This window comes from Lissotriton vulgaris, chromosome 1_1 (assembly GCF_964263255.1).
Source record: "Lissotriton vulgaris chromosome 1_1, aLisVul1.2, whole genome shotgun sequence".
In the NCBI taxonomy this organism is placed as follows: domain Eukaryota; kingdom Metazoa; phylum Chordata; class Amphibia; order Caudata; family Salamandridae; genus Lissotriton; species Lissotriton vulgaris.
In genome coordinates, this window is record NC_141685.1 from 2067020246 (window position 1) to 2067046422 (window position 26177).

A 26177-nucleotide genomic window follows, 5' to 3' on the forward strand; every position below is an offset into this window, starting at 1 on the left:
CTTCACAGCTCTTTGGAATCGATGCATGGGCCCGACTGCGTGCCACACCCTCAACGCCATACTTGGCATTGCAAGCCCTCTTTGACAGCACAGGGTCTCACACTGCAGCCTTGTGCGTATCTCAGAACCAGTAGATCCTTTTGGCTATGCGGCACATTTCTGACACAGATTTTAACCGCATCGCTGCTGCCGCGATTTTTGCGCTGTGCGGCAATTTTAAAATTACCGCGATACATGACGAGCTCAGCTCGTCATCAGCACACGCCACCCGTGGGTGATGACGAGCTGAGCTCGTCATCAGCATCGAAGGGGTTAAGGTACTTTATTCAGAAGCCTAAATGGGTCCCTGTAGCCAACCCCGCCTGAACTTGTGACTTTGTCCCAGTCTGGCGTGACCAGATATCCACAGTTGGCGCTTTGCACTATTCGGTGCTATTTTCACTGAAATATTTAAAACCCATAATTCTGGTTCTACTGATTGAATTTTTGTCAATTTAGTATTGTTTAATTTATTAAAACTTACTCTACTTTTCTAAACCTATTGTGGGCTCCATTTGCAGTGTGATTCTCCATTTTTGCTGTTTGAAGTGTTGCACAAGTACTTTACACATTGCCTCTGAGTTAAGCCTGATTGCTCTGTGCCAAGCTACCAAAGGGAGGGAGTACAGGTCAATTTGGGGGTTGCTTGTCCCTTACTCTGATAAGGATTGCGGTGGCTGCTTGGGCCTACACCCCAGTCAACCAGTAACCCAATTTCTTACACTAATCATTCTGTACCTAATGATTGTTCTGTTAAATTTCGTATGACAAAATCATTTCACATCACAATAAGTGTTTGCAAAAAGCTTCATTTTCTCTTAGGTGTGCAAAGTTAGATCTCAACACTAGATAAAAATAATGTAAGCAGTATTAGATATCTAAAGTAAACAACATAACATAGCTGAATAATATTCACAAAGTAAGATAAAGGAAGAAAACGCAAAACACTGTTTAAAACAAAACCAAACCACATACAGCACAAAAAACAGAAAAAAGGCATCACTACCATAACAAAATGCTGTACAATGAATACAGAAAAACATTATTGTGCCACATCACCATCATCATTATCTTGTTTTCATAATATGCTGGTTAAAGATATGTGTGACAACCACTCCCTTGATTCCATGACCATACAATAGAGCCAGTCAAAACTGTTTTGTGATCTAGCCCTTCTTCTGAATATCAGCATTGCAACAGCTCTGGCCAAAGTCGAATCTCACTGCACAGCCACAATTCTGCTACAGAAAGAGCTCCTCATTAATGCTATCAACATAGAGTTAATAATTTCTCCTCAATCACAGACCAAGGACTTGCCTGTGTGTTTGAACGCAGCTGGCGGATTTTAAGCAAACAATTCTGTGTCTATTTATGAGGTCTAGGGCTCCAATCATTTTCCAGTAAGCCACCTTATTTTAAGTAATCTTCATCCCACCAGCAAAAGGCTTAAAGCATATCAAGGCACAGCAACTGGGCTTAAATTAGTCATTAGCATCCCTGCAACATAAAAATACCACTGCAGACCTTGTAACGTTCATTTTATTTCAGTCACATCTAACCTCCTGCTTGAAAGTTGTACAACTTTAAATGAAAGCAGAACATTTTGGCTTCCTAGAAAATGTGCCCCATCTACTACCCATCGTGGAATTTCCCACAGAGCCCACTTCCTGTGCCACTCTGCCCTTACTAACCTCTTAATAACCGAGATGACACAATAATGCTTGGCAATATAAAGACTGAAATCACAACCACAATGAACTGACATTTCTGTTATAATCTGAATGCAGAAATACTGTGTGCTGGTTTTGCAGTCTCTAATGATGAAATTAGATCTGAAAATATAAGTTTGTAAAAATCAGACGAGTCGAACAGGTTTCTGTTTTATTTTGCCAAGACTTAAACTTAAAAATAGTAATGAAATAAGATACGATTGCAAACAAACAGCACAATATTCTATTAAAACACCTCGACAGGTTTAACACCAATCTAAAAAAAATTATATATTTGTAATTTATTAAGTGGGGTCTTCTCGGCCACTCATAGCGAAAAAACAGATCCTATCATGTAGAATGAATGACTGTCTTTACTTGTATGATTAATTAAATCCGTTGCAATATTTTACCTAAAATGTAGAATAAATAAGCAAAAGAGTCAAATTGTGCAATTTTACATTAACATACTTTCACTTGGGAAATCAATAGAATTAGGTTAAAATGTAAAGATAAGCATCACTTGGGTATTTTTGTTCAGAGTCTCATGCTGGAGAGGCCAACATGGGCTTGTATTATGTGCAAAAATTGTCATTCGCGGGATTTCAAGAGCCATCTCATACAATTAAAAAGCAATCGCAGCAGTAACATTTAATTTATACCTCGGACGGCTCTTCTTCTACAGTTTTGATAAGAGGCTCATCCACCCTAGGTCGTCTTTAAGTTAATGTGTTCATGCCATTGTGTTTTCGTTTATTGGTTGCTTATCTTTTATCTTTGTGTCCACTATTGTGAGAAATGTTACCAGACGGCAACTCAGCTGGACGTCCTCTCTAGAGAAGCTTGTTATCACTTCTTGTCTGCAGAACTGTATGTTTTTTCAGTTGAACAGTGGTCTAAGTAATTCTCGACGCTGCTTTAGTAGTTCCGTGAAAATAGTTTGGAGGTGCAGAATGTCCTCCTTCCCTTCCCTGCAGAGTCGGCAGGTTGCTGACATTGGAGGGCCTAGCCACGGGGGTAAGTGGAATGCAGATGGCAGTATACCTAGGTGAAATTTCAGGAACTTCTCTTAAATGGATTGGGGGAGGAGCCAATGTGAAGGTACGTTTGCAGCATAGTTTTGGTGTAGCACCGAATAGTGAACCAGCCCTGTGCTCTCTCCGACACAATGGCTTTATCCTGTATAGGAGACTCTCTTTTGACAGTTTTGTTGACTAGGTTTTTGAAGCTCACGTAGGTCCCTGATGTCTCCCAAAGGCCACGTAGATCGAGTTGATCAAGAGAGTCTTCCAGATAGCGTCTAGCTAGGCCTGCCTCCGTAGCTTACAGTTCTTTCCATAAGTAGGCATTTTGGTTTTCTGGGTCCCCCTTTCTAATTTTAATCCAGCTTTTGATATATGCTCCTTTGCAGGCCAGTGCTTGTTTTTGGATCCCAAACTCTAATCTCACTTGTGCGGGGAATGTATATCTCAGCAAATTTGTATTGCTCTTGCTATAGTGCCGTCCAGTGTTCCTGCATCACTCCCTCTCAAAGCCGCACTTCCGTAGGTGATAGACGGTGTAAGTTTTGCCTGTATCATCGAGTCAGCAAGGAGAAACTTTTTCCAGAGATCATATCTTTCAGATTTCTTAGTGCCATGGCTGTTGCTATCGCCTCTCTTTTATTGCCTCGCGTTGGGCGGAGAAATTCCCTTTGCTGTTAATAATGATTTTTATACTCTTGTACAATTTCCAGCTGGTGAGTTGCCAGGACCCAGAGATAGAATGACTTTGCTCCTGTATTCACGCACATGACCTTTGTTTTTCCTTGGTTAATGCTTAGTCCATTAACTTCTGAGTAGCAAGATGTTGCATCGAGCAAGCGTTGTAGGCCGATTGGGGTCTGGCTAATGAGCACAAGATCATCCGCGTAAAAAAAGATTTGATAAGGTCAACCCTCTCAGCTTCAGGGCATATGAGTTGCATGCATGAAGCCTGTCTGATAAATCTGCCATAAAAAGATTGACGATTATTGGTGCTAGCACGCATCCCTGCCTTAGTCCTGAGGTCATAGGGATCTTTTTTGTTAAGTAGTCTCCTGCGCCTAATTTTACTTGCACCCACGTATTGGAGTGTAGGAAGATTACCGGTTTTAAAAGTAGTGGTGTAATTTTCAATTTTTGCAGCTTTTGCCATAGTATATTTATATTAATGTGGTCAAAAGCTTAATCTGAAAATATACATTTGTAAAAGTCAGATGAGTCGAACAAGTGTTTCTTTTTTATTTGGCCTAGACTAAAACTTAAAAAGAGTAATGAAATAATATACAATTGAAAACAGCAAAATATTCTATTGAAACATCTCGACAGGTTTATCACCAATCTAAAAATTATATATTTTTAATTTAATTAGTGAGGTCTTCCCAGCCACTCACACCAAATAAACAGATCCTATCATGTTAGCTTTGGTATGTCTGTAATGACAATTTTCTATATGTGCCAACCTCGCATTTTGATGTGTTAACACTTTAAACGTGTTACAACCAAAATATAAATACGGCACTAGTCCCTCGCCCCAGGACCGCTGACATCCCAAGTACCAGCATCAATAGCTGGCTCACAGGCGATAACTTCAAATTCAGAAAGGATGGTAACATTTTATAAAGACTGATTTCCAAAAGATAATTACTTTAGGCTGGAGCAACACTAGGTTTCCCAAGAACTATGCCAGTCCTATTACAGCATTGTTTCTCCATTTCATGTTGAACAATTTCCCTTCTTTGGTGGCAACACTTTTCTATGAGCTTATTTAAAAAAGTAACTTTATTCTTATCATGCAATCTGAAAAGTTGTTACTTAAAAGAAACACTGTGGTGCTGTAAACTTAAGCTTTCCTTGGAGTGAACACAGAGAACCTCAGTAAAACATGTCACCAAATTTCAATAATTACATTGTATGCGTCCAGTTCTTTAAACCCATAGGGGTAATTAAGCCAGTACATTAGAATACAACTAAAAGGAGAAGGGGGTGGGGGATAAAGTGTGATGGAGGGGGATGTTTGTTATAGGATACTTGATATGTTGTAGAATATCAATAAGACATTTTGTATGGAAAAATGCACAAGGGGCAAAAATGAACCATACATATGAGCAAAGAGTGGTTGAAATCAGGTTATCATTTGTAATTATCAAGTGTAATTTGTGGTTTTAAAAAAAGTGAATTGACTTGAAAATGTTTTACAAAAAGTGGTAGTGCCAGAAAACCATCTTCTATTGTCTCCGGCTTACTACTTTCTCATCATTCTAGAAATTTTACAGTTCCGGATTAATTCACAACATTCTAACATACCTTTTTGGGATTGACAGCATGTAAAAAAGAATAAAACAGTAGATAGAACTGCCCACACATGATAAGGGCAGAGCTTACAACGTTTAAGTTACCACTCTGTTTTCTAGACAAATGGATATAATTTATGTTGGTTACAATTTGGTTGCCAATTTTGTTTAACACCCACAGGTCCTGCTGACATCCTGACAGGGGTTGACTTAACAACTTTGGAAGCCATTGAAAGCTTGCAAACAGGGGACGGGAACGAGGTGGATATTACTCCTGACATTGCACAGAGAACATCTATATTAGGAATTGAATAAAAGAGTGCCACATCACAGTTCCTACCCCAAATGCCAAGGGATGCAAATGATATATTGGAAGAAGCAGTAAATAAAGACCTTCTTTATTTAGGAACAATCATCGCAAAACTATCTGCAACATCACGATAGAGCAGCAACAAGCTTTGGAAAGTTTACAGAAGGATGATTCCATCCTGAAGTGCAGAGACAATTATCGGATACCAAATTTTACAGTAAAGTAAGAAAAGAAAGTTACAACAACAGTATAACTAAATATCATTCTCTGATACGATGTGGGTATGAAAAAAACATGTTAGAAACTGATGAATATCTGTTTCTCCGCTGTCTGAATCCATCAACACCCACTTTTTATCATTTACCAAAAAAATCATAAAGATGCACAACACCGAAACCCCCCCAATACCCCCCCTCCCCATGGAGACTAAGAGACCGATTATTTCATCGCAAGGAAGTCTGACTGAACATCTCTTGATATACATAGACTATTTTTTGTTTCAATTTGTGATAGAACTGACATCCTATATTAAGGACACTAAGGACTTTTTGTGCCATGTAGAAAAATTTAAATGGGAACCTTCGTACCAATTGATAGTACTAGACATAGCAAGTCTATACACTAGCATAGCCCAGTAATTTTTAAATAAACCAAAATAACAATTTGCAGAAAATGATATAATGCTATTGGAAATCACAGAACTTTTCTATTTCAAAATGATTATTACAGGCTATTTTGGGAACCGTCATGGGCAGCTGCTTCAACCCCAGCTACACAAATTTATTTGTGGGCTGGTGGGAGTAGCAGGTGGCATGGTTGTCTGAAAATGCTGTTTGGATGGAGAATGTAGCATCTTGGTACAGGTATATAAAGGACTTATTTTTGGTGTGGAAAGGCCCCCAAGAGTCAGCATGGGACTTTATGAAACATTTGAATAACAACAAAGTGAACGTACAGTTCACAGGGGAAGTGAGTTCAACAACAGTAAATTTCCTTGATCTTAAGGTATTTGTATCAGAGGGTAAATTAAGTAAAGCTCTGTACAAGAAGATGACGGCAGTAAATTCCACACTTCATGCCATGAGCAGCCATCCACCGAAATTTATTAACAGCATACCTTATGGTGAATTCCTTAGACTGAAAAGAAATAGCACTAGGAACTGTGATTTCCATGTGGCAGCAAGTGAAAATACTGCAAGGTTTATCGCACAACTCTATGGTAAACAGCTATTGGACAACACTTTAAAGAAAGTAGATTCAATTCCTAGAACACAGCTACTCATAGAGAAAGGCAAGGACAGAAAAGAAACTGGAAAGTTTAGAATGGTCACAACCTTTTCAGAGAATGCCAATGACCTAAGGAATATATCACAGAAAAATTGGCCCACCCTGAAAACAGATGTGGTCATTGGTCCGGACAAAAAATCAGCACCCCTGGTTACCTTTAGGAAAGCAAGGGCGCTAAGAGACATGTTAGTGCACAGCCACTTGGAGAATAAAATTCAGAAGTCTGCTACTCTTAAATAATTGGAAGGCTTATTTCCTTGTGGGAAGTACAAGGCATGCGTTAATAGCAAGAAGACAGTATTCTATAAAGACACTAGGCTTGAAGGGACGCAGAATGAAAACTAAATTCCTGACTTGTAATACAGCATATTCTGTCTATTTTGCACATGGGTGCTACAATATATAGGTCATACAATTCACCCAACTAAGACCAGCATTTTAGAACATATGAGAGCCATAGCAAAGAAATATACCTCATACTCAGACACTGAACAAAAACATCAGAGCAACAGGAATCTGTTGTGACACTATGGCATTGATCATGTACTGGTGAACATAAGGGGAGGTGACAGGATTTTGAGACTCTGTAGATTAGAATCACAATATATTATTGATCTGCAAGCAAAGGCCTCCAAGGGATGAACAGTGGGGATGAATTAGGAGTTCATCTAGCTGATTGAACATCAGATTGATGAATGAAATGTCCAGACATGAAATTTTGACAAATTGTATGTACATTGAATACAATGAAACATGCAGATACACTGCTAGATATCATCCATTGGCGTTACACTAATGCTGATATACGATGAAATTAGTTTGGTTTTGCAAAGATTTTATTGATGACAATGAAAGGTGCAGATATAGGGTTGGATGTTGTTAAGAATTTTTTTGCCAAAAAAAAGGACGTTTTTGCATTACTAATGAGAGATTTATATCTCAAACAAAATATTTAGGAATCCAAGTACTCGAATAACACTTATGCCAATGTGAGCTTCATAATATATTGTTGTGTAAGTAATACCAAGATGGCGGTTCCTTTTGAAATGTAATAACGATGTCTGTCTTCAATGTCTATTGCATGACGTGATTGCTTTAAAAAATAGCCACTTCTGGAATGTCAGACAACATCGACAAAGGTGTTAGCTGAAACTTGTCTGTTGCGTATGCATACGTTGTGAATAAACGATTACAACCGCCCCATGAGTGCTTTTTTCTTTGACAACAGAGAAAGAAAGAAAAGGAACCTTGATTGATTTTGTGGGTACACTTCCACGATTATAGCTCCCGTCCATGAATGTGCAGACATAGGTGTTTGAAGCAATGATATATATATAATTTAGAATATACCCCAACTTTTCAAACATCACTATTCCCTATTCACTGTATCTGGTAGGCCCATTGGTGTTAAGACAGGACACACATCTGACAGAACACAACATTATTTGTCCGCAAAGTGATCCATCCAACATTAAACATTAGTTTAATCTTCTGAGCTGATCAGTTGGAGATATGTGTACTGTAATAATACCTCATGACTATATAAAAGGTGACTTACCTGCTGTTCGTAAGGTGTACTGACTCAATAACTTACATATTAACAGATGCCTGAGATTTTATATAAGATAGAAGATCATCTGGAAACAGGATATCAAGGAATCTGACAAGTTTGTTTACATATAGTGGGGACTGGTGGACGTTTTTGAAAAACAGCATTGTAATACACGTCCTAGTACAGACTATGTTGACACCACAGGAGCCCAATGAATGTACACAGGATATGCAAGTGATTAGAACAAGCCAAGCGAAAACAACCCTACAATGAACATAATTCATGAAATAAAGTGCTATGAGGCTAAAGTGTGATTAGATACCACAAATTAATAAAATATCCAAACTATTAAAATCATTCTTATCAAACAGAGAACAAACTGTCACGATGGGTGGGGACAAATCACGTCTGTACGCCTTTGCCATGTGGAGTGACCCAGGGGTCTTTGCTGTCCCTGTCCCTGTTCAATGCCTATGTGACCCCTCTCGTTAAACCCCTCTGCTCCCACTGTTTCTCCACTATTTGTTATGCAGACGACACACAAATAGTGTTGTCTCTATCATCAAACCCTGGTGACGTGGCAAAAATTTAACAACTGTATGGTCCATATAATGTGGTAGATGAGTGATAACTGTTTGAAATTGAACACCGATTAAACTGAAGTGCTACTGTTTTGAAAAAACACTGCCCTCTGGAATACAGCTTGGTGGCCTGAGGGGGCAAGATACCCTGTAAAGAAGGTAACATTTCTAGGCATCATTCTGGATGATCCATTTTCCTTGTCAAACCAGGTCAACTCTATTACATCTTCCTGTTATTACACCCTGAAGACTATAAGAAAAATCAGTTAATTCAGATCGATCAAAGGAAAACAGTGAACGTGACCCTAGTGCTATCAAGGATTGACTACTGTAATGCCTTTTACTTAGGTGGAAATAAAGGGGCCATACGTAAACTTCAATCACTTCAAAATGCGGCAGCACAACTGTTACTTAACCTACCCAAATGTAGCTCAGTGTCCAAAGGATCCGAGAGCTGCAATGGCTGCCTGTCCAAGCAAGTGTACAGTTTAACAGCGTGATTCATGTACGGGCCGTTTTGCGTGGCCCTAATAGCGAATCATAGCGACTCGCTATTGAGGACACGCAAAACGGCATTCATGTAGGAATTGCTAAATCAATAGCGATTCCTACATGTTCTCTATTTGCGAGTAGCAATTTGCTACTCGCAAAAAAAGGAATTTCTCCCCATTCAATCCTATGGGCCAAAAGGCCCATAGGAATGAATGGGGAGTATCCCTTATTTGCGAGTAGCAATTTGCTACTCGCAAATCAGATAGCGATTTTAAGGGTGCCAGGGGTGTCCAAAGGACACCCTGTAGCACCCCTAAAATGCACATTTGAACAGGTGTTGCGCACACACATGTCCAAAGGACATGTGTGTGTGCAACATGCAACTTAGAAAAATGCTTTTAAAAGCAATTTTCTATGTTTTTGCTATTTACCGAGAGGTCTGACCTCTCGGTAAATAGCGGCCCAATTTTGCTAAATCGCAATTTTTGCAAGTGTCATGAATAGCATTTAAGGAATCTCTAATAGAGATTCCTTAAATGCTAATCCTCGCATATTTGCTAATTCCTCATTAGCGATTTTAGCATTTGGGATTGTGAATCCCAAATGCCAAAATTGCACTCGCAAAAGGCAAGATTCTGAGAATCTTGCCCTTTGCGAGTGCAGTTTTGCTTCATGAATCAGGCGGTATGTCCATGTGCATTGTCCACAAGACCCTCTATGGGATACGACCTGTGTATTTCAACTATCAAATTAGTTGGCATACGCCTCAACCCAATATTAGATCATCGACTGCATCGTTGTTGGTCATCCCCGGGGTGAAGACAGTAAAGTGGGGTGGAAGAAGTTTCTTCCACCTAGCCCCTAAACTTTGGAATAGTCTGCCTTTCAATCTGAAATGCCAAACAAACAGACAACTGTTTAGAAAGGTGCTGAAAACTTAATTTTGTGTGCCCAACTCCTAATTTTCAATCTACCCCCTCCATTTCGAGATATGACAGCTTCAGCGCTAAGACCTCTTGGCATACATGCACTTCATCAAACCCCTATTTAATTTAATTTCATTCATTTAATTTCATTTAATTTCATGGTATGCCATTTTAAGTAAAGGTATTCATCAAAGACGCATAAAAATGTATATTGTTTCCCTAATTTCTCAATACAATACCTTGAGGTTAAAAGGCCAAGTGCATCCAGAGGATTCGAAAATCTCCAATTCCTCATAACTGTATGGATTGCTGACACGGTGTGTGGATCCCATCCTGGGGCACTGCCCAATACCAGTGGAAGGAAGCAGTTTTTAGAGTTACAGGCAGTGCGATAGAACCAAAGAAATCCTTTCTCGGCTTCTGACAGTCTGTGAAATAACAATACAGTTGGTAGATATAAATCCAGTTCATAAAAAGATAGAGAATTATTAAGGACTTACTATTGACACCAGTCTCAGAGTTCTAGACTGGGTAATTTTTTAAATAACTTTGATCATAACTAGAACACATGACAAACAACATACATCATATACGCATACTTGCCTAAAGTTCTATGTTAATTATTAATATTGTTGAGAGGAGGAAGGTACATCATGACCACGTGAGTGACAGCCCCACCCCACATTCTACAATGTTACAGTGTGAGAAGTTGGGTTTTCGATTGAGGGGCTGAACACCCTCCGCAAGCAACAACCACAATCCTAGTCAGGGTGAACCATAAAGTCACTAAACTAACTTCCGCATAAACCTCTGATAGCATGGCACAAAAGCAGTCGATCTTAATTTAGAGCGGCTTAGTAATGTATTTATGCTAATCAATAAAGAGTTCTGGCCCTTAATCAGTAAGGCTGGACCAAACTATAATCAATACAACAAGACAACTACCAATACTGTTGATTATTCACTTTTTTAAATCTTTTTGAAAGGATTTATATAAAGGTAAACCAGTTCATGCTATTATTTCCATGAACATTTCAAACTGTTTTAGAACCACAAGGGACAGTACAACCATATAACAACATTTTTTTACAATTACAAATACAACCCTAAATTACATTTCATAATTAAAAGCATTTTACAGGATATGAGCAAGCTCAGATTCCATCAAACACTAGAAAAGAAAAGAAAAGGAATGAAAGAAACCCAAGGGAAAGGTTAAAAAGGTACACCACAACAATAATATAGGGTGTAACACAGACCCAGGGAAAGAGCTGGCCAAACAGTTCTGTATTCAGGTCATGTGAAATTCAAATTCATTGTTCGTCATAATGCACTGTATACCTGATACTCAAAATTTATCAGGAATACTTGTTTGGACACAAGCAACCGGTCAACGTGTTTCAAACCCCTGTTGTGTTTTAAGGGCTATCCTCAGGACCTGGCAAGTGAGCTAAAAAAAAAAGGTGCATGTATTACCATCAACTCAAATCTATCTGCAAGCACTCCAGCATGCCTCAGAATGTTAAGGTCCTACTAATTTACCTTGTATAATCTTTCTTGGCACCAGCTGTGCCATTCGGTGCTCTCACACTACCAACGTCAATACAAATGTCACTGTCTAAAACAAGAAATAAACAGAGAAAAGGGCTTTTAGTTAATAAGCCTCCGCGTTTACTAAAAACAGAGAAGAAAACAACCTAATTTTGACTTACTAGAAAATGGCTACTGGACCTCTAATGATGTATTTAACAAAGACGACACAGTCACGCTAAGGTGACCGTCCTTGTTTAGAGAGAAGAGTGGAGAGAAAAGGAAAGAGAGTGCATGCTCGAGTCAGCTTGAGGTCAACTTGTGATTGATCAAAACCAAATTATATCTGCACAGAGATGTCAAAATCTGCTCCTCATACCTCAGAAGATTGCCATTGTGATTAAAAATGCCGGACTCCTCAACTCTGTCAAGCGGCCATGCGTGATTCGCAGTCTGCAAGAACAGAGCGGTAAAAGGTCGCAAAACACCATTGCGCCCCAGAGTGTTGAATTGCTGTTCACAAAAAGACTCTGCTCGCAACACAATCCATATTTACCTCATGCTTTGAGTTTTAATCTCGTCCGATCACCTGTCTGTCTTGAAGCCAGCACCGGAGTAATAGAAGCCGGCGCATTTATACGACGACACTAGAGTTTCAGTGACACGTGACTTTAGCGGTTAAACAACTTTATTAGTTTTCGTTGCAAAACATTTTTCCTACGATCTAATTAGTGAAACATAGTACAACCGTGTTTACGATTCAGTTGGCTGATGTTGTTGTAGGGCAGCACGGTTTTGTAAAAGTCCTAAGACCACCAAAGTGGCGCATTATGGGTACTGTATACATCATTGTCCGATTGTTCGACTCTGCATTACTTCTTTTTTATTTTTAGAAAGGAAATTGAATAGTATCATGATCGTTATTTGTACTTGATGATTAATTTTAATTAAAAGCCTGAGGTTGAAGAAGTGAAAGGCATCAAAAAACTTCCTGAACAAAAAATAATGTAGTGATGGAAAATTGATGACTTGCGCAAGCATGAAAAATATGAGTCCCATATAGATGCAAGATGTTCTCTACTCTGACTTAGACTTTCCATACGTTCTTTTGAGGGGTTGGAAATTTATACACCGGAGTACCTATGCACTCATCAATTTTAAGAAAATCTGTATCTTTTTGACCCCTCTAAATGATGTAATTCGTGCACAGATTTCATCACATGGGCAGTCTTATCGGTGTATGTTACAGATTAAAAATTTCTGAGAGTTTGTTTAATCCATCAACGGCAGTATTGAATTTCACTATTACCATAGCTTCTCTTTGCAACAGTGTCCTTTCCATGTCTCCTCCTCAATGGTTACCCTCAATTTTTGAGAGAATGGTCCATTTTAAATCATTCACATTGTGATTCCTCAGCATCCAATGGTTCACCAGGGGCGCATTTGCTACTTGTTTTCGAATCCTAGACATGTGCTGTGTGATGCGTTGGCAATCTTCTTGATAGGTTTTACCGATGTATAAATTAGGACATAGGCATACACTGCCATATTCTACATTCTTACTTTTGCAGTAATAAATACATTGCGTTTCCACTTTATATTCTTGAAGCTAAAAAGAGAACCTTCAATTGTTTACGAACAACATACACACGTCCCACATTTATGATAGCCAGTGATCGGAGGTAAGTTCAGGTGTGACCTCAATGTGCTCCTAATTAGTGGTTTTTGTGCTTAAATTCCCCACACTCTTGTCCTTTTACAAAGCAAACAATGGTTTGCTCCATGAAGTATGTACTTTTTGTACTAGGTGCCAGTTTTGATTAATCAACCTTTAAAGGAAGTTGGTGCATGAGCAAAATGTAGTTACACAAACCATGTAATCCATAGGATCTTTCTTCTTTTTCTGCAGCAAAACTTCCCACGGTGTCCACCATGCCCGTTTCATCGCTTGTTTCTAAAAGGTTGTTCGCATGAAACATGTATTTTTCTTTTGTTAAACAGTTGCGTTTGACCCTGAAAAACTGCCCAATTGGACTGCGTGGGTGAAGGCTTTTGTAATGGAGGGCTTTATTTCTGTCAGTGGGTTTTGTATGTAATGAAGTGATCAAAGTGCCATGAGAACTGTACACCTCCACGTCAGGAAATGCTATGGTGCTGGAACTGGAGTTTGAACTGAATTGAATGTCAGCTGTGCATCGATTCAGACAATTGTGGAATGCTGTGAGTTCAGTTAAAGTTCTATTCCAAATCAAAAGAATGTCATCAATATATTGAACATAAGTCGATATCTGAGTCCAAAATGGGTTAATATTGTAGACATTCGGCACTTAATATTGTGCCATGAACAGAACCGCCTGTTCCGGAGCAAAGGGACAGCTCATAGTAGCTCTGTTCAAATTTGAAATTAGTATTTGTGTAAGGAAAAACTGGACAATTGCATTATAAATTTGTTTGGGACTCTCACCGGTCTACATCTCTATTCAAGGAAGATTTCAATTGCATTCAGTCCTTCCTCTTGCAGTATCTGGGTGTATAAGGACGCCACGTCTAAGGTCACAAATAATTGGTTTTTCGGTGAAAATTCCAATGTTTGAATTTTGTTTAGAAAATCAGTTGTGTTCGGTAGATAAGAGGGTACATCCGCCAAAAAGGGATTTAAGAAAAAAATCGACATATTTTGATATTGGCTCCAATAATGATCCCAAGATCTAAAGCATACTGTAGCATGGACATGAGTTCTCCTTGAATGCCACCCTTGTCCGACGGTTTTATTGATATTGAGCTGTCAGATTTTAGTGTAGTGATTGCTTCTTTTTTTAGCTTTTGAGATGTTATATTTTACAAAATACTTTTTGTTTTCTATTTGTGTGATTGCAGACAGTACTGTATATTCAAAAGTTGTTATCTCTTTGGGTACTTTATTCGCAGGCGGACAAAAAGTGGATTTTTCATGGAATCCAGTAATTTCCATGTTAACTGGACAGTTATTTTCAATGAAAAAGGACTTAAGCCATATTTTCTACAAAACTCAATAATTTCCATTTTCATTTTAACCAGATCAGTGGTTCTGGTGGGACAAAGTAGAGGCCCTTTTTCAGGATAGATTCTTCTGCATCTGAAAGGACACAGTCAGATAAGTTAAAAATAGATGACAGCGTAAATTTTTGTAATATTGTCACCTGGTAATCATTTCCCATGACTGGTTTTGGTATTTGTTCCACCCTAGAGATTGCTGTTGGCCTCTATCTAAAAAGATTGTCGTTGTTTGTTATTTTTTCATTGATTTTGCTGTTGGTTTCCGTTTGAGGTATCTGTCTCACCACCTGAAGATGAAGATGTGTCCAAAAAGGAGATAAACTTGTTCCTAGACCAACCTTGGAAGTCAGTAAGGAATCTCCCTGAGTTAGGACCTGAATAAAAGTCTATTTGAAAATTAGGGTAAGTTGTTTCTAAAGAAACATTTCTTTTGATGGCGGAAAAAGAAAACAACAACAATCTTTTTTAGGCAGAGGCCAACAGCAATCTCGGGGACGGAACAAATACCAAAAGATGTCATGGTAAATGACAACCAGGCGACAATATTACAAAATTGAACGGCGTTGTCTGTGTTTTTATTTAGTCTCCTTGCGAGTTAAGCTTATCTCGCACGGAGACTTCCCAGCAGAGCAGCGGCGTTAAGAAACCAGGAGTAGTCTGGCCCGCACTGTAAAGCGCAGATTAACTTGGATATAATATTATTTTGACCAACTATTTTCAGTAGCTCAGATTATATTTACTATATCAAGCACAGCCGATTAATACGGCATGACACAGCCAATGTTTAACTTTTGATAGAGTGCAGTTTTTTTCTCTCACGCATTAGGAGCCTACGCGCCCTTCTCAGTCCGCAGCCTCTGTTCAGAGGCTACCAATGTCGCTTCCTCCCCCGTTCCCACCACTTCTGTACTGAGGAAGACCCCGGCGTAAGGGATATAACAGCCTACTGTTTTATTGGGGTCAAAACATCAACATCTAACTGTTAAGCCAGCATGAACAACAGAGATTCTATACTGTGTTATTGTTTGAAACCATGGCAACGTATTGTTTTGATAAAATTGCAATTAATATTCTCGAGTAATGAGCCACATGTTTTCTAAAAGACTTATTGTTTCGGTGCACACTTTATCCTGCAGTCACTTCCTTAACCTCACTTGAACCACAATTACCCCACCTCCTCTTCCCCTTTTCCCGTTCCTCTTTAGGGGCACTTTTGTATGCAATAATGTGTAAATGTTGACACTAATGGATGGATGCCCAGTGTGAAAAAACAATTTGTCCAACAAATACTCTTTGTACTGGTTTTGAATTTGTGTTTTGATCCATGTAAATTTTGTGTATTGCATTATCACTTTCTGGGACCACTGTTCATACATACTTTTGAACCACAGCAGCAATCTTCTGAGGTATGAGGAACGGATTTTGACATCTCTGTACAGATATATTTTGTTTTTGATCAATCATAATTTTATCTCGAGCTGACTCAAGCGCTTCTTTCTTTCCTTATCTCTCCCCTCTTCTCTCTATACAAGGACGGTCGCCTGAGCCAAACTGTGTTGTCTTTGTTAAATACTTTGTTAGAGGTCCAGTAGCCATTTTCTAGTAAGTCAAAATGAAGTTGTTTTCTTTACTGTTTTTGTGAACGTGAAGGCATATGAACTAAAAGCCCTTTTCTTTGCTTATTTTATTGGTTTACATAGTGACACTTGTATTGATGTTGGTAGGTGTCAGATCACCGAGTGGCACAGCTGGTGCTAAGAAAGATTATACAAGGTAAATTGGTAGAACTTTAAAATTCTGAGGCATGCTGGAGTGCTTGCAGATGGATTTGAGTTGATGGTAACACATGCACCTTTTCTTTTGTTTTTAGCACACTTTCAAGGTTCTGCAGATAACTCTTAAAACACAACAGGGGTTTCAAACGCTTTGACCGGTTGCTTGTGTCCAAACATGTATTCTTGATACATTTTGCGTATCAGGTCTACAGTGTATTATGACAATCAATTAAGTTGAGTTTCTCATGACCTGAATACAGAATTGTTTGGCCAGCTCTTTTACTGGGTCTGTGTTGCATCCTATATTATTGTTCTGTTGTACTTTTTAGCCTTTCCCTTGGGTTTCTTTCATTCCTTTTCTTTTCTTTTCTTTGCTAGTGTTTGATGGAATCTGAGTTTGCTCATATCCTGTAAAATGCTTTTAATTATGAAATGTGATGTAGTATTGTAGTTTTTAATTGCAAAAATGTGTGTTATATGGTTGTACTGTCCCTTGTGGTTCTAAAAAGTGTATAAAATATTCACAGAAATAATAACATGAACTGGTTTACTTTGAAATAATTCCTTTAAAAAGATAAAAAAAAATACAAAGAGAAAAATAAAACATTGATTTATTTTTTCAATCACAATGAGTGTCACATGGGATTGTTAAGAGTGAAGTGTTGAATAATCATCAGTATTGGCAGTTGTCTTGTTGTATTGAGGAATGTATTTAGGACCTGTAAGGGTACAACGATAGTGGTACCTATACCAATATGAAACAGAACAAACTGACCACAATGAAGATTAGAGTAACGTTTTAGTCATATACTTTTATCTTCTCTGAATTGTATTAAAACATTGATTAAAGCTGTCCAGACAAACACAAAACATATATACAGCATACATTTTGAGCAGGACTCATATATGTGGGCTGGAAAGTTACCCATCACATCTGGCCATCAACGAGGACCCCAGAAATAAGGATGGTTACCCAACAGCAGCACCTCAGTTTAGTGCTCTTTTAACTTAAGGGAGTTAGCATTCATCCATGAGAATACTTGTATAAAAAAGCTGTCCAAGGCCCCTGCACTGTTATTTTCTTGGGAGAACAAGGACTAGACATTGAGAGTATCATAAGCATATGACGAAATAGTAAGACCACACTTTTCCATAAGGTCTACCAATGGCCTTACATAGAGATTGCAAAAGGTAGGACTTAATATGGAGCCTTGAAGGACTCCGGATGATAGATGGTGTGGCTGTGAGCAATGCTCATGAGAGTGGACCTGGAAAAGTCATTCCTGCAGATACGATTTCAACCAGGACCAAGTTGTGCCCTGCACAGACGTGGCCTCGAGTCTTTAAAGCAATGTGGTGTGGTTCACCGTGCCAAAGGCTGCCATAAGGTCCAAAGGATCAGTGTAGCAGTGCTACCATTGTCCAATTGTTGCCTAAATGTGTTACTCACAGCTAGGAGCCCTGACTCTGTACAGTGTCCTGCTTCGAAACCAGATTGAGAGTGGTGGAGGAGGCATTTTGACTCCATGAATAACAGAAGCGGTTTTTACACATGCTTTTCTAGCACCTTGGATAGAGTAGGTAATAGAGAAATCAGCCTAACGTTTGACCAGGTATATGTATCTAAATAGGGTTTCTGTAATAGGGGCTCAACCATTGCGTGTTTCCATAGATTTGGGACCACGCCTTGGGAAAGAGAGCTATTTAGGAGCTGGATGAGTAGATCTAATGGTTGAGATTCCAATTCACAAAAATTTTAGGGAGGACAAGGATTGAGGGGTGAGTCTAACTTAATAGTAGACAGAAGAGAAAAGGGGGTTTTATGGTCCATAGGCTGTAAGGTACAAAGTATATAAGTTTGAATACTCAAAGTAAACAATGGCAGCCATCTTTATTGCTACATTAGAAAATACAAGCATTCAACTGATCTAGCTCATGACCATGTCAAATAAATTTAAACTATAATAATGGTCTTACAAACTATACATCACACTTAAGTGGGCAAATAGATTTTATGTAATGCACTTCATTACCTAAAGGAACATATTACATGGTCATTTGTCAAGATTTTTGAAACATACATCATGTCCTTGACGATAAATAGATTGCTTGTTATACAATTCATTACTCAAGGGAACATATGTTATTGTTAACTAGACTTATATAGCCCATTGCTGCCTCAGCGAAGAGGCGACCCCGCGCTAACAGCAGAGGAACATAGAGGCTAAGAAACTGGGCGACCCGGCACTGAGAGTAGTGAGCATTGAAAAGGGAGGCGAGGCCACGGGAAAAAGGTATGTCTTAATGGCTTTTCGAAAGACCAGCAAGCTATCCAGACTGCAAATCTGAAATTTGGCTGCCAAACAACGGAAAGACCGACCCCCGGCATGGAGACGGCTCACTATTTTCCGAAAACTCCTGAAAACTTGGTTATTTGATCAATGATTTTAAGGTAGCTTCATCTCAGGAGTCCGATCTGAAGGCATGTTTTGCGAGTCTGTAATAGCAAATAATAAGGTATCAATATTACAGATTCGCAAAACGGGATTCATGTAGGAATCGCAAAATAAATTGCGATTCCTACACATTCCTTATTTGCGATTAGCAAATTGCTAATCGCAAATAAGGAATAACTCCCCATTCAATCCTATGGGGCCCATAGGAATGAATGGGGAGTTATTCCTTATTTGCGATTAGCAATTTGCTAATCGCAAATAAGGATGCGATTTCAAGGATGCTAGGGGTGTCCACAGGACACCCTGTAGCACCCCTGAAATGTAAATTAGACTCATGTTGCGCACACACATGTCCAAAGGACATGTAAGTGTGTAACATACAACTGAGAAAAATGCACAATAGTGCATTTTTCTCAGTTTTTGCTATTTACCACGAAGTCTGACTTCGCGGTAAATAGCAGGATAGCGAATTCGCAATTTTTTATTGGGTCATGAATAGCATTTAAGGAATCTCAAATTGAGATTCCTTAAATGCGATCGCAATTTGAGAAATCACAATTTTTGCGATTTCTCTAATTGCGAGTACATGACCCAATGATGAATTTCAAATGCCATTTTTGCGGGTGCAAACGGCCGCATTCTGCGAATCGCACCGTTTGCGCCCGCAAAAATGCTTCATGAATCTAGCTGATAGTCCTTTCTCAAGGCATGCTCCAGCTTTTCACAAGATTTACGTATTGCGGTCAAAGAATCGTTAAACCATTGGTTAGTGTCAGAGTTACGGCCTTTAGACCATTTGGGCAGAATGAGGGAGTCAAGAGCATGTAGAATTCAATTACAGAGTGATTTATGACAGGCCTTCTACCTTCAACTCCAGCAATGCATCTTTTCTTATCCTTCAACACTCCTGTTCTTTTTCAACATTTTCATTGAATATCATCATTCCCCATATTCACACTTCTTCTCATAACTTTCTTTCCTAACACTCACTTTCAGTCCTCCTACTTCACTTCCTTTCACCTCTCATACCTTTCTGTTCTTTCTTACTCATTCTCCTTTCAATTATCAATGCACTCTATTTCACTTACTCTTTTTCATTTTTTTAAGAATATAGCTCTTTGATGAGAATTGGAGGTAGTTCTGAAAAGAACTTTTGTTTTTCTTCTTTTTTCAAAACAAGAACAAAAACAGGGAATGGAAACTGCTCAACAGGAGCAAAAAAAACCAAAAACAATTAGGGGTGGGAAGGGCAGTGATGGTTCTCCAATGCACGAACCATGAGCTGGACACTTTGCTCCCCATAGGTGAGGAGTTGATTGCAGTATCTGCATCTGACGATACCATGGTTAAATGCAGGTTGAATGTTTGGCACCTGCTCCTGTGATTGCCCCCTCCCAGAAGAAGTTGCTCCTCCGGTGGATGTAGAGGCCCCATCACTGGGAACCTCTTGTGCCAGAGCCCTGACACTTTCCCGGGCAACATTTTGGGGGTGCTTCCTCTGCACATGCCGGATCATTGTGAAGTTCCCAAAAGAGTACTTTTTCAAAGGGTTACCTCGTGACAGCTCTTCTTTGCAAATCCTGCACTTCACTTTTGGAGCATTTACCTTTTTTTGTCCAGGTGGGATTTCAAAAAATTTCCAAATGAAATGTTCCCTAACTTTTCGTTGAGGAGGCTCTTCATTAATGAATTCTGGGTCATCCTCACTGCTGGATTGTCTGGCAGCCATTGTAAAACCAAGAAATATCCTGGAGCAAAAAGCAGGTCTTTCAGTCACAAAAGTGAAAGAAGAAGTGAAGGAAATGGGTGGGGATTTCATTCTTTGTAAAAAAAACTGTTAGCAACCAATGAAAAGTGTTATTTTAAGGTCACATGACCCGACGCGCTTACGCTGCGCGCTCCAGAGCGCTTCCGGGTGCGTTTACGCGGCGCGAACGTGGCGCTAACGTAGGCGCTTCTGGGTGCATTTACGCGGCGCGAACGTAGGCGCTTCCGAGGGCACTTACGTTGCGCGCCGAAGTGACGTCATCAAACTTTTACAGAAATGCATAATCATCAAACAGAGGTGTATAAAGAAGCAAGAGAAGTGCAGAAAGAGGCAACAGAGGTGCAGAAGAAGGCAAGAGGGGAGCAGAAAGAAGGAAGAGGAGTACAGAAAGAAGCAGCAGAGGTGCTGAAAGAGGCATGAGGGATACGGAAAGAAGGAAGAGGGGTACGGAAAGAAGCAAGAGAAGAACAGAAAGAAGCAACAGAGGTACAGAAAGAGGTAAGAGTGGTGCAGCAAGAGGGAAGAGTGGTACAGCAAGAGGAAAGAGAGGTGTAGAAAGAGGCAAGAGAGCTGTGCAAAAAGAGGCAGGAGGGATACAGAAAGAATTAACAGAGGTACTGAAACGGGCAAGAGAGGTACAGAAAGAAGCAAGTGAAGCGTAGAAAGAGGCAACAGAGGAGCAGAAAGATGCAAAAAAGGTGCAGAAAGAAGAAAGAGAAGTGCAGAAAGAGACAAGTGAGGTGCAGAAAGAGACAAGTGAGGTGCAGAAAGAAGCAAGAGCAGTGTAGAAAGAACCAACAGAGGTGGAAAAAGAGGCAGGAGGGGTGCAAAAATAGGTAGAACGGGTGCACAGAGAGGTACAGAAATAGGCCAGAGGGGTGCAGAAAGAAGGAAGAGAAGTACAGAAAGAGGCAAGTGAATTGCTGAAAGAAGCAACAGAGGTGTAAAAAGAAGCAAGAGAAGTACAGAAAGAAGCAAGATAGGTGCAGAAAGAAGCAAGATAGGTGCAGAAAGAAGGAAGAGAAGTACAAAATGAAGTAACAGAGTTGCAGAAAAAGGCAAAAAGGGTGCTGAAAGATGCAAGAGGGATACCGAAAAAAGGCAAAAGAGGTGCAGAAAGAGGGAAGAAGGGTGCAGAAAGAGGCAACAGATGAGCAGAAAGTGGGAAGAGAGGTGCAGAAAGTAGAAGAGATGTGCGGAAGCAACAGGAATGCAGAAAGATGCACGAGAAGAGCAGACAGAAGCAAGAGTGGCCTGCACACCAATAATACCAATTTAATAACCACCTTTAGCAATATTTAACAGGTGACTATTGTAAGTCACATGTTGCTGCATTTTTGGCAACGTTTGAGCCATTTGAGCTAGAAACTAGGCTTTTTTGGTTTAAACCTGCAGATTAGGGAACGGATGATGGATTATGTGGCTAATGCGGAAAATGTACAATTGTGTGAAACTTGGTGTAGCCAATCAGTTGATTGCTCCAGTGGCCCTGCTCATCTCTCTGACTAGATCCACATGTGCTCGTCAGTGATTCCTTCTCTTTTTTGTCTCACCAAGTTGATAGTTGAGCTTCTATAGAACGAGTTACCACTCAACAATACAGACTACAATACCACGTAATTACTCTCCATAACACATAATCCCACTCTACATAATTCCTATACACTAAATACTACATACTTTCTATCCACATAATTCCACTACACACAACGTACATCCACTCGACTCCAAAAAACATTAGTAAAAAACGTTTACATTTACTACGCCAATAGCTCAAACTCTCGCAAATGCTAAACCTATTACATTGCAAGCACTTCTTTAACTAGTAGTTGCGTTTTCAGAGTGGTGAAGAAACAGTGCTGGTCCTCCGACCAGTGCTCAAGAATTCTGCTGCGTAGGATTTACAGGAGGTACCAGAAGGGCTTCTTGGCCCCCAAAGTCCCTCAGGAGTAAAGTGGACTTCATCCCCTTCCCGTAGTCTGCCAGGAGGAGCATTTGCAGAGTGGTGGAGAAAAGGAGCATGGCCTCCGAAGACGACTTAGCAATCCTACTGGAGGTAACAAGAGGGGTACTTGGCCCCTAAGGAAATCCTTGGAGGCCAACTACCCGTCCTATTACCTCCAGTAAGTTCCACACAGCCGGATTGCTCAGTTCTCATAACAAGCCACACACCCTTTGCCCAGCACTCTGCAAACTCGCTCCCTGGCGCGTTCTAAGTTGGGGGATTAAGACCTCTTGAATACTGAGGGTCCCAAGGGGCCAACTAGCCCACCAAGTACCCCAGTAAGCACTACACAGCTGGATTGCAGAGAGGTGGTCCGAGGCCATGCCCCCTTTTTGCACCATTCTGAAAACGCGGCTCCTGCCGCACTGCTGCTCGGAGGATGAAGTCCACTTGTGCCAGAGGGCCTCAGAACACAAGAGGACCTAATCGCCTCACCAGCAGTGCGCCCAGAGCTCAGATAAGTCCTGGTGAGCGTGGAATGCCGCGGTACCCGAGATTGCGGCATGCACCAGGGATCAGCCGAGGAGCAGGGCAGCCCTGAGCCGCACAGCGGCTTCACTTTTTGATCGGACCGGCCTGCGGTGTGACGCTCCCTGAGACCATCTGCCTGGCCTGGAAACATTTGTACGGGCTTAAACTGGCCCACTAGCTTACTAGCCGGACTGCCCTCGTTGAATTTGCTCTGCTTCCTGCCCTGGCGCATAGGAGCATAGGGGTACAGGCTGCTGTTTGAGGCGGCTGGGCTGGGCCCCACTGCACTCTACTGTTGTGAGGGCCGTGCTGCGACCTGATTCAAGATAGCCTGGCTGATGAGGGTTATGAACCCGAAACCGGTCCCAGGATGCTTGTTTCCTCCGGTCCAGGGAAGACATGGCTCTGCAGTTCGGGCTGGACTATTCCCATGAGGCACAGGGTCAGACTGATTTGCATATGGCCTTGTCTGAACTGGGGCGGTGGAGTGAGCGAAAGAATGATGATGGATTAAACCCAGATCAGTTGACTGGGGGTGAGTGTTTGATTTGCTCAAACGCTCCATCCATCATCCCCTTTGGTATCGCTTTGTTCACCCTAAGTTGGCAGGGTATGCCCAGACGTGGGTCCCTTACTCACTCAGCTACTGGATTCAAGATAGCCTGGCTGATGAGGGTTATGAACCCGAAGCCGGTCCCAGGATGCTTTTTTCCGGTCCAGGGAAGACATGGCTTGGCAGTTCGGGCTGGACTATTCCCATGAAGCACAGGGTCAGACTGATTTGCATATGGCCATGCCTGAACTGGGGTGGTGGAGTGAGCGAAAGAATGATGATGCTAACGAGGAGAAGGCACCATTTCATGCTTACAGCGCTGCCTCTCACCCTGCGGCCTGTCAATGCCAGGAAGAGGCAGGGCAGGGCCACCCCCCTAAACCCCAGCGCCCAGGATTTCGCCCTGTACCAGGAGACGACCGAAAGGTACTGTGAGTCCCATCATTGACCGCCCTATTATTTGTAGCCGTACCTCAATCTGATTTGCATAGCCTGAACGCTTCGCACCGAGCTGATTGGGATTAATTTAAAAAACATTTGTTATCCAGCTTGGATTGATTGGATTTTTTTGAGACTCGTTATATATTAACTAGGACATTGCACGTTGCACTTTACCGCTAGCACTCTGTTTTAACGCACTGTGCCACTTTGTCGTTTTGCTACAATAAACATAAATGCATGCCCCACTTTTATCTGTTGATATGAGGTTTTTGTCACCCCCAATTTTTTGCATTTTTTGCACATTAGAGTCTCTGATATCAATAATACCACACATTGCACTTTGATCTGTAATCAGGGAAGTACTCGAACAATATATTAAACTTTTTTTCCTGCTGATTATTGGACAACCTTCATCATAGTATATTGTACCCCTTTTCCTGGGACCCGTTATCAAAATTGTAAGCAAGTCGCATTTTACATCTTTTTAGAAAGTGAAGTCAGTGTATTAAATCCCTGAGGACTTTTAATCCTGGGCTGCACGATCTGAATTTATGATCACTGAACATGGGAAAAAGGAAGCAAACAGCAAGCCATGTCCCCAAAACACCAAAATAGGAAAGTTAATATGACCTTGCTTAACTATTTAACGGGGGCAGTGGGTGTTATTGAAAGGCAGATAACCTCGGTAGAGGAAACATTAAATATGGACCCAATAACTCCATTAGGCTCCAAATCAATGGATAAAAGTACAATGTCAGTAGATATAGAGGCTGATGCAATTGTTATTTCAGGTAAAATGCCCATTGAGTAGATAAAAAAAATGGATGTATTCAGACCATTCCTATTGACATCTCTCCTGACGATGTTGATATTGATCACTGATCCCCTTCTAAAAAATCTCTTAAATCACCAAGCTTAGAAATACTTGACTTTTCATCAAATGGAACATATACCCCTCAAACCACCCCAGACCAACTAAGACTATTATAAGTAAATTACAGGGAAAATTACAGGGCACGTCACAGAGTCTTAAAAATAAAACCCAGATTAAAGAAAGTATTCTAAATGCACCACATGGGAAAAATAAATGGGAGACTGCAAAGCTGACTATGGCGATAAAAGAGCTAACTGAGAAGTCACACAGTCTATTAATACCCTTACTGGTAGACTGGACAAAATAGAAGCAGAAATAGAGAAAGTTCTTGTAACTCAGAAAACGTTTATTCAAGATGGGAGTATGCAATATAAGAAGACACTTAGAACCACCACACAGTGTGTGAATGCAAATCCGAAAGCAACACCCTCTACAGTTAGGGTACCACCTGGGGAAAGAGAAAAGGGCTAGGGGCCAGGAACTTATCCCAAAATAACTTTGAACACAAAAAATACCCCCTTAATTGAGAGAGACGTGCACAGGAAAAAACATACAGGAAGGATGAGTAAACCTGTGGGTGAAAGAAGGGTGGGTGAAAGAAATACTAGAACAAATCCTACATATAGTAACACCTCAGAGGATGTACATAGTCCTCAGACCCTAAATTTGCCGCCGGCTGCTACCCCATATACTGTTATTTTAGCCAATGTTCCACCTTCTGCACCAGCTGAAAATGAAACCTGGTTGGTCTTAAGAAATAAAACCATTCATTGGCTCGAAAATAGGACAGGCCTGTATAGTGTCTAGTTGGGTGGGAAATACTAACAAACTTTTCCAAGGAGACTGTGTTGTTCTCTCACTAGGATCTCCATCACTGGTAAGGGAAGTGCTATCAAGAACATGGGATCCTAACCTTAGCCACATGAATATACACGTTCTCCCCTTGGGTTTTTTCTATCAACCCACATGCCCAACAAGACAAAACAATTACTGCCCACCCAGACAATGTACAGACAGCTCTGATTTCAACCTGTAGACACCAAATAGATTTGGGTCCTT

At 40.4% G+C, this 26177-nt stretch overlaps 1 protein-coding gene across 1 annotated transcript in view; it reads right to left on the minus strand.

Moving 5' to 3' along the window:
* The window catches only part of PIK3C2G (phosphatidylinositol-4-phosphate 3-kinase catalytic subunit type 2 gamma), a 1914223-nt gene that overhangs the window by 732887 nt on the left and 1155159 nt on the right, over positions 1-26177 (minus strand). The window contains exon 16 of the mRNA XM_086920790.1: positions 10449-10637. Coding sequence (XP_086776916.1) covers positions 10449-10637 — 189 coding nt within the window. The remainder of the gene's footprint in view (positions 1-10448; positions 10638-26177) is intronic.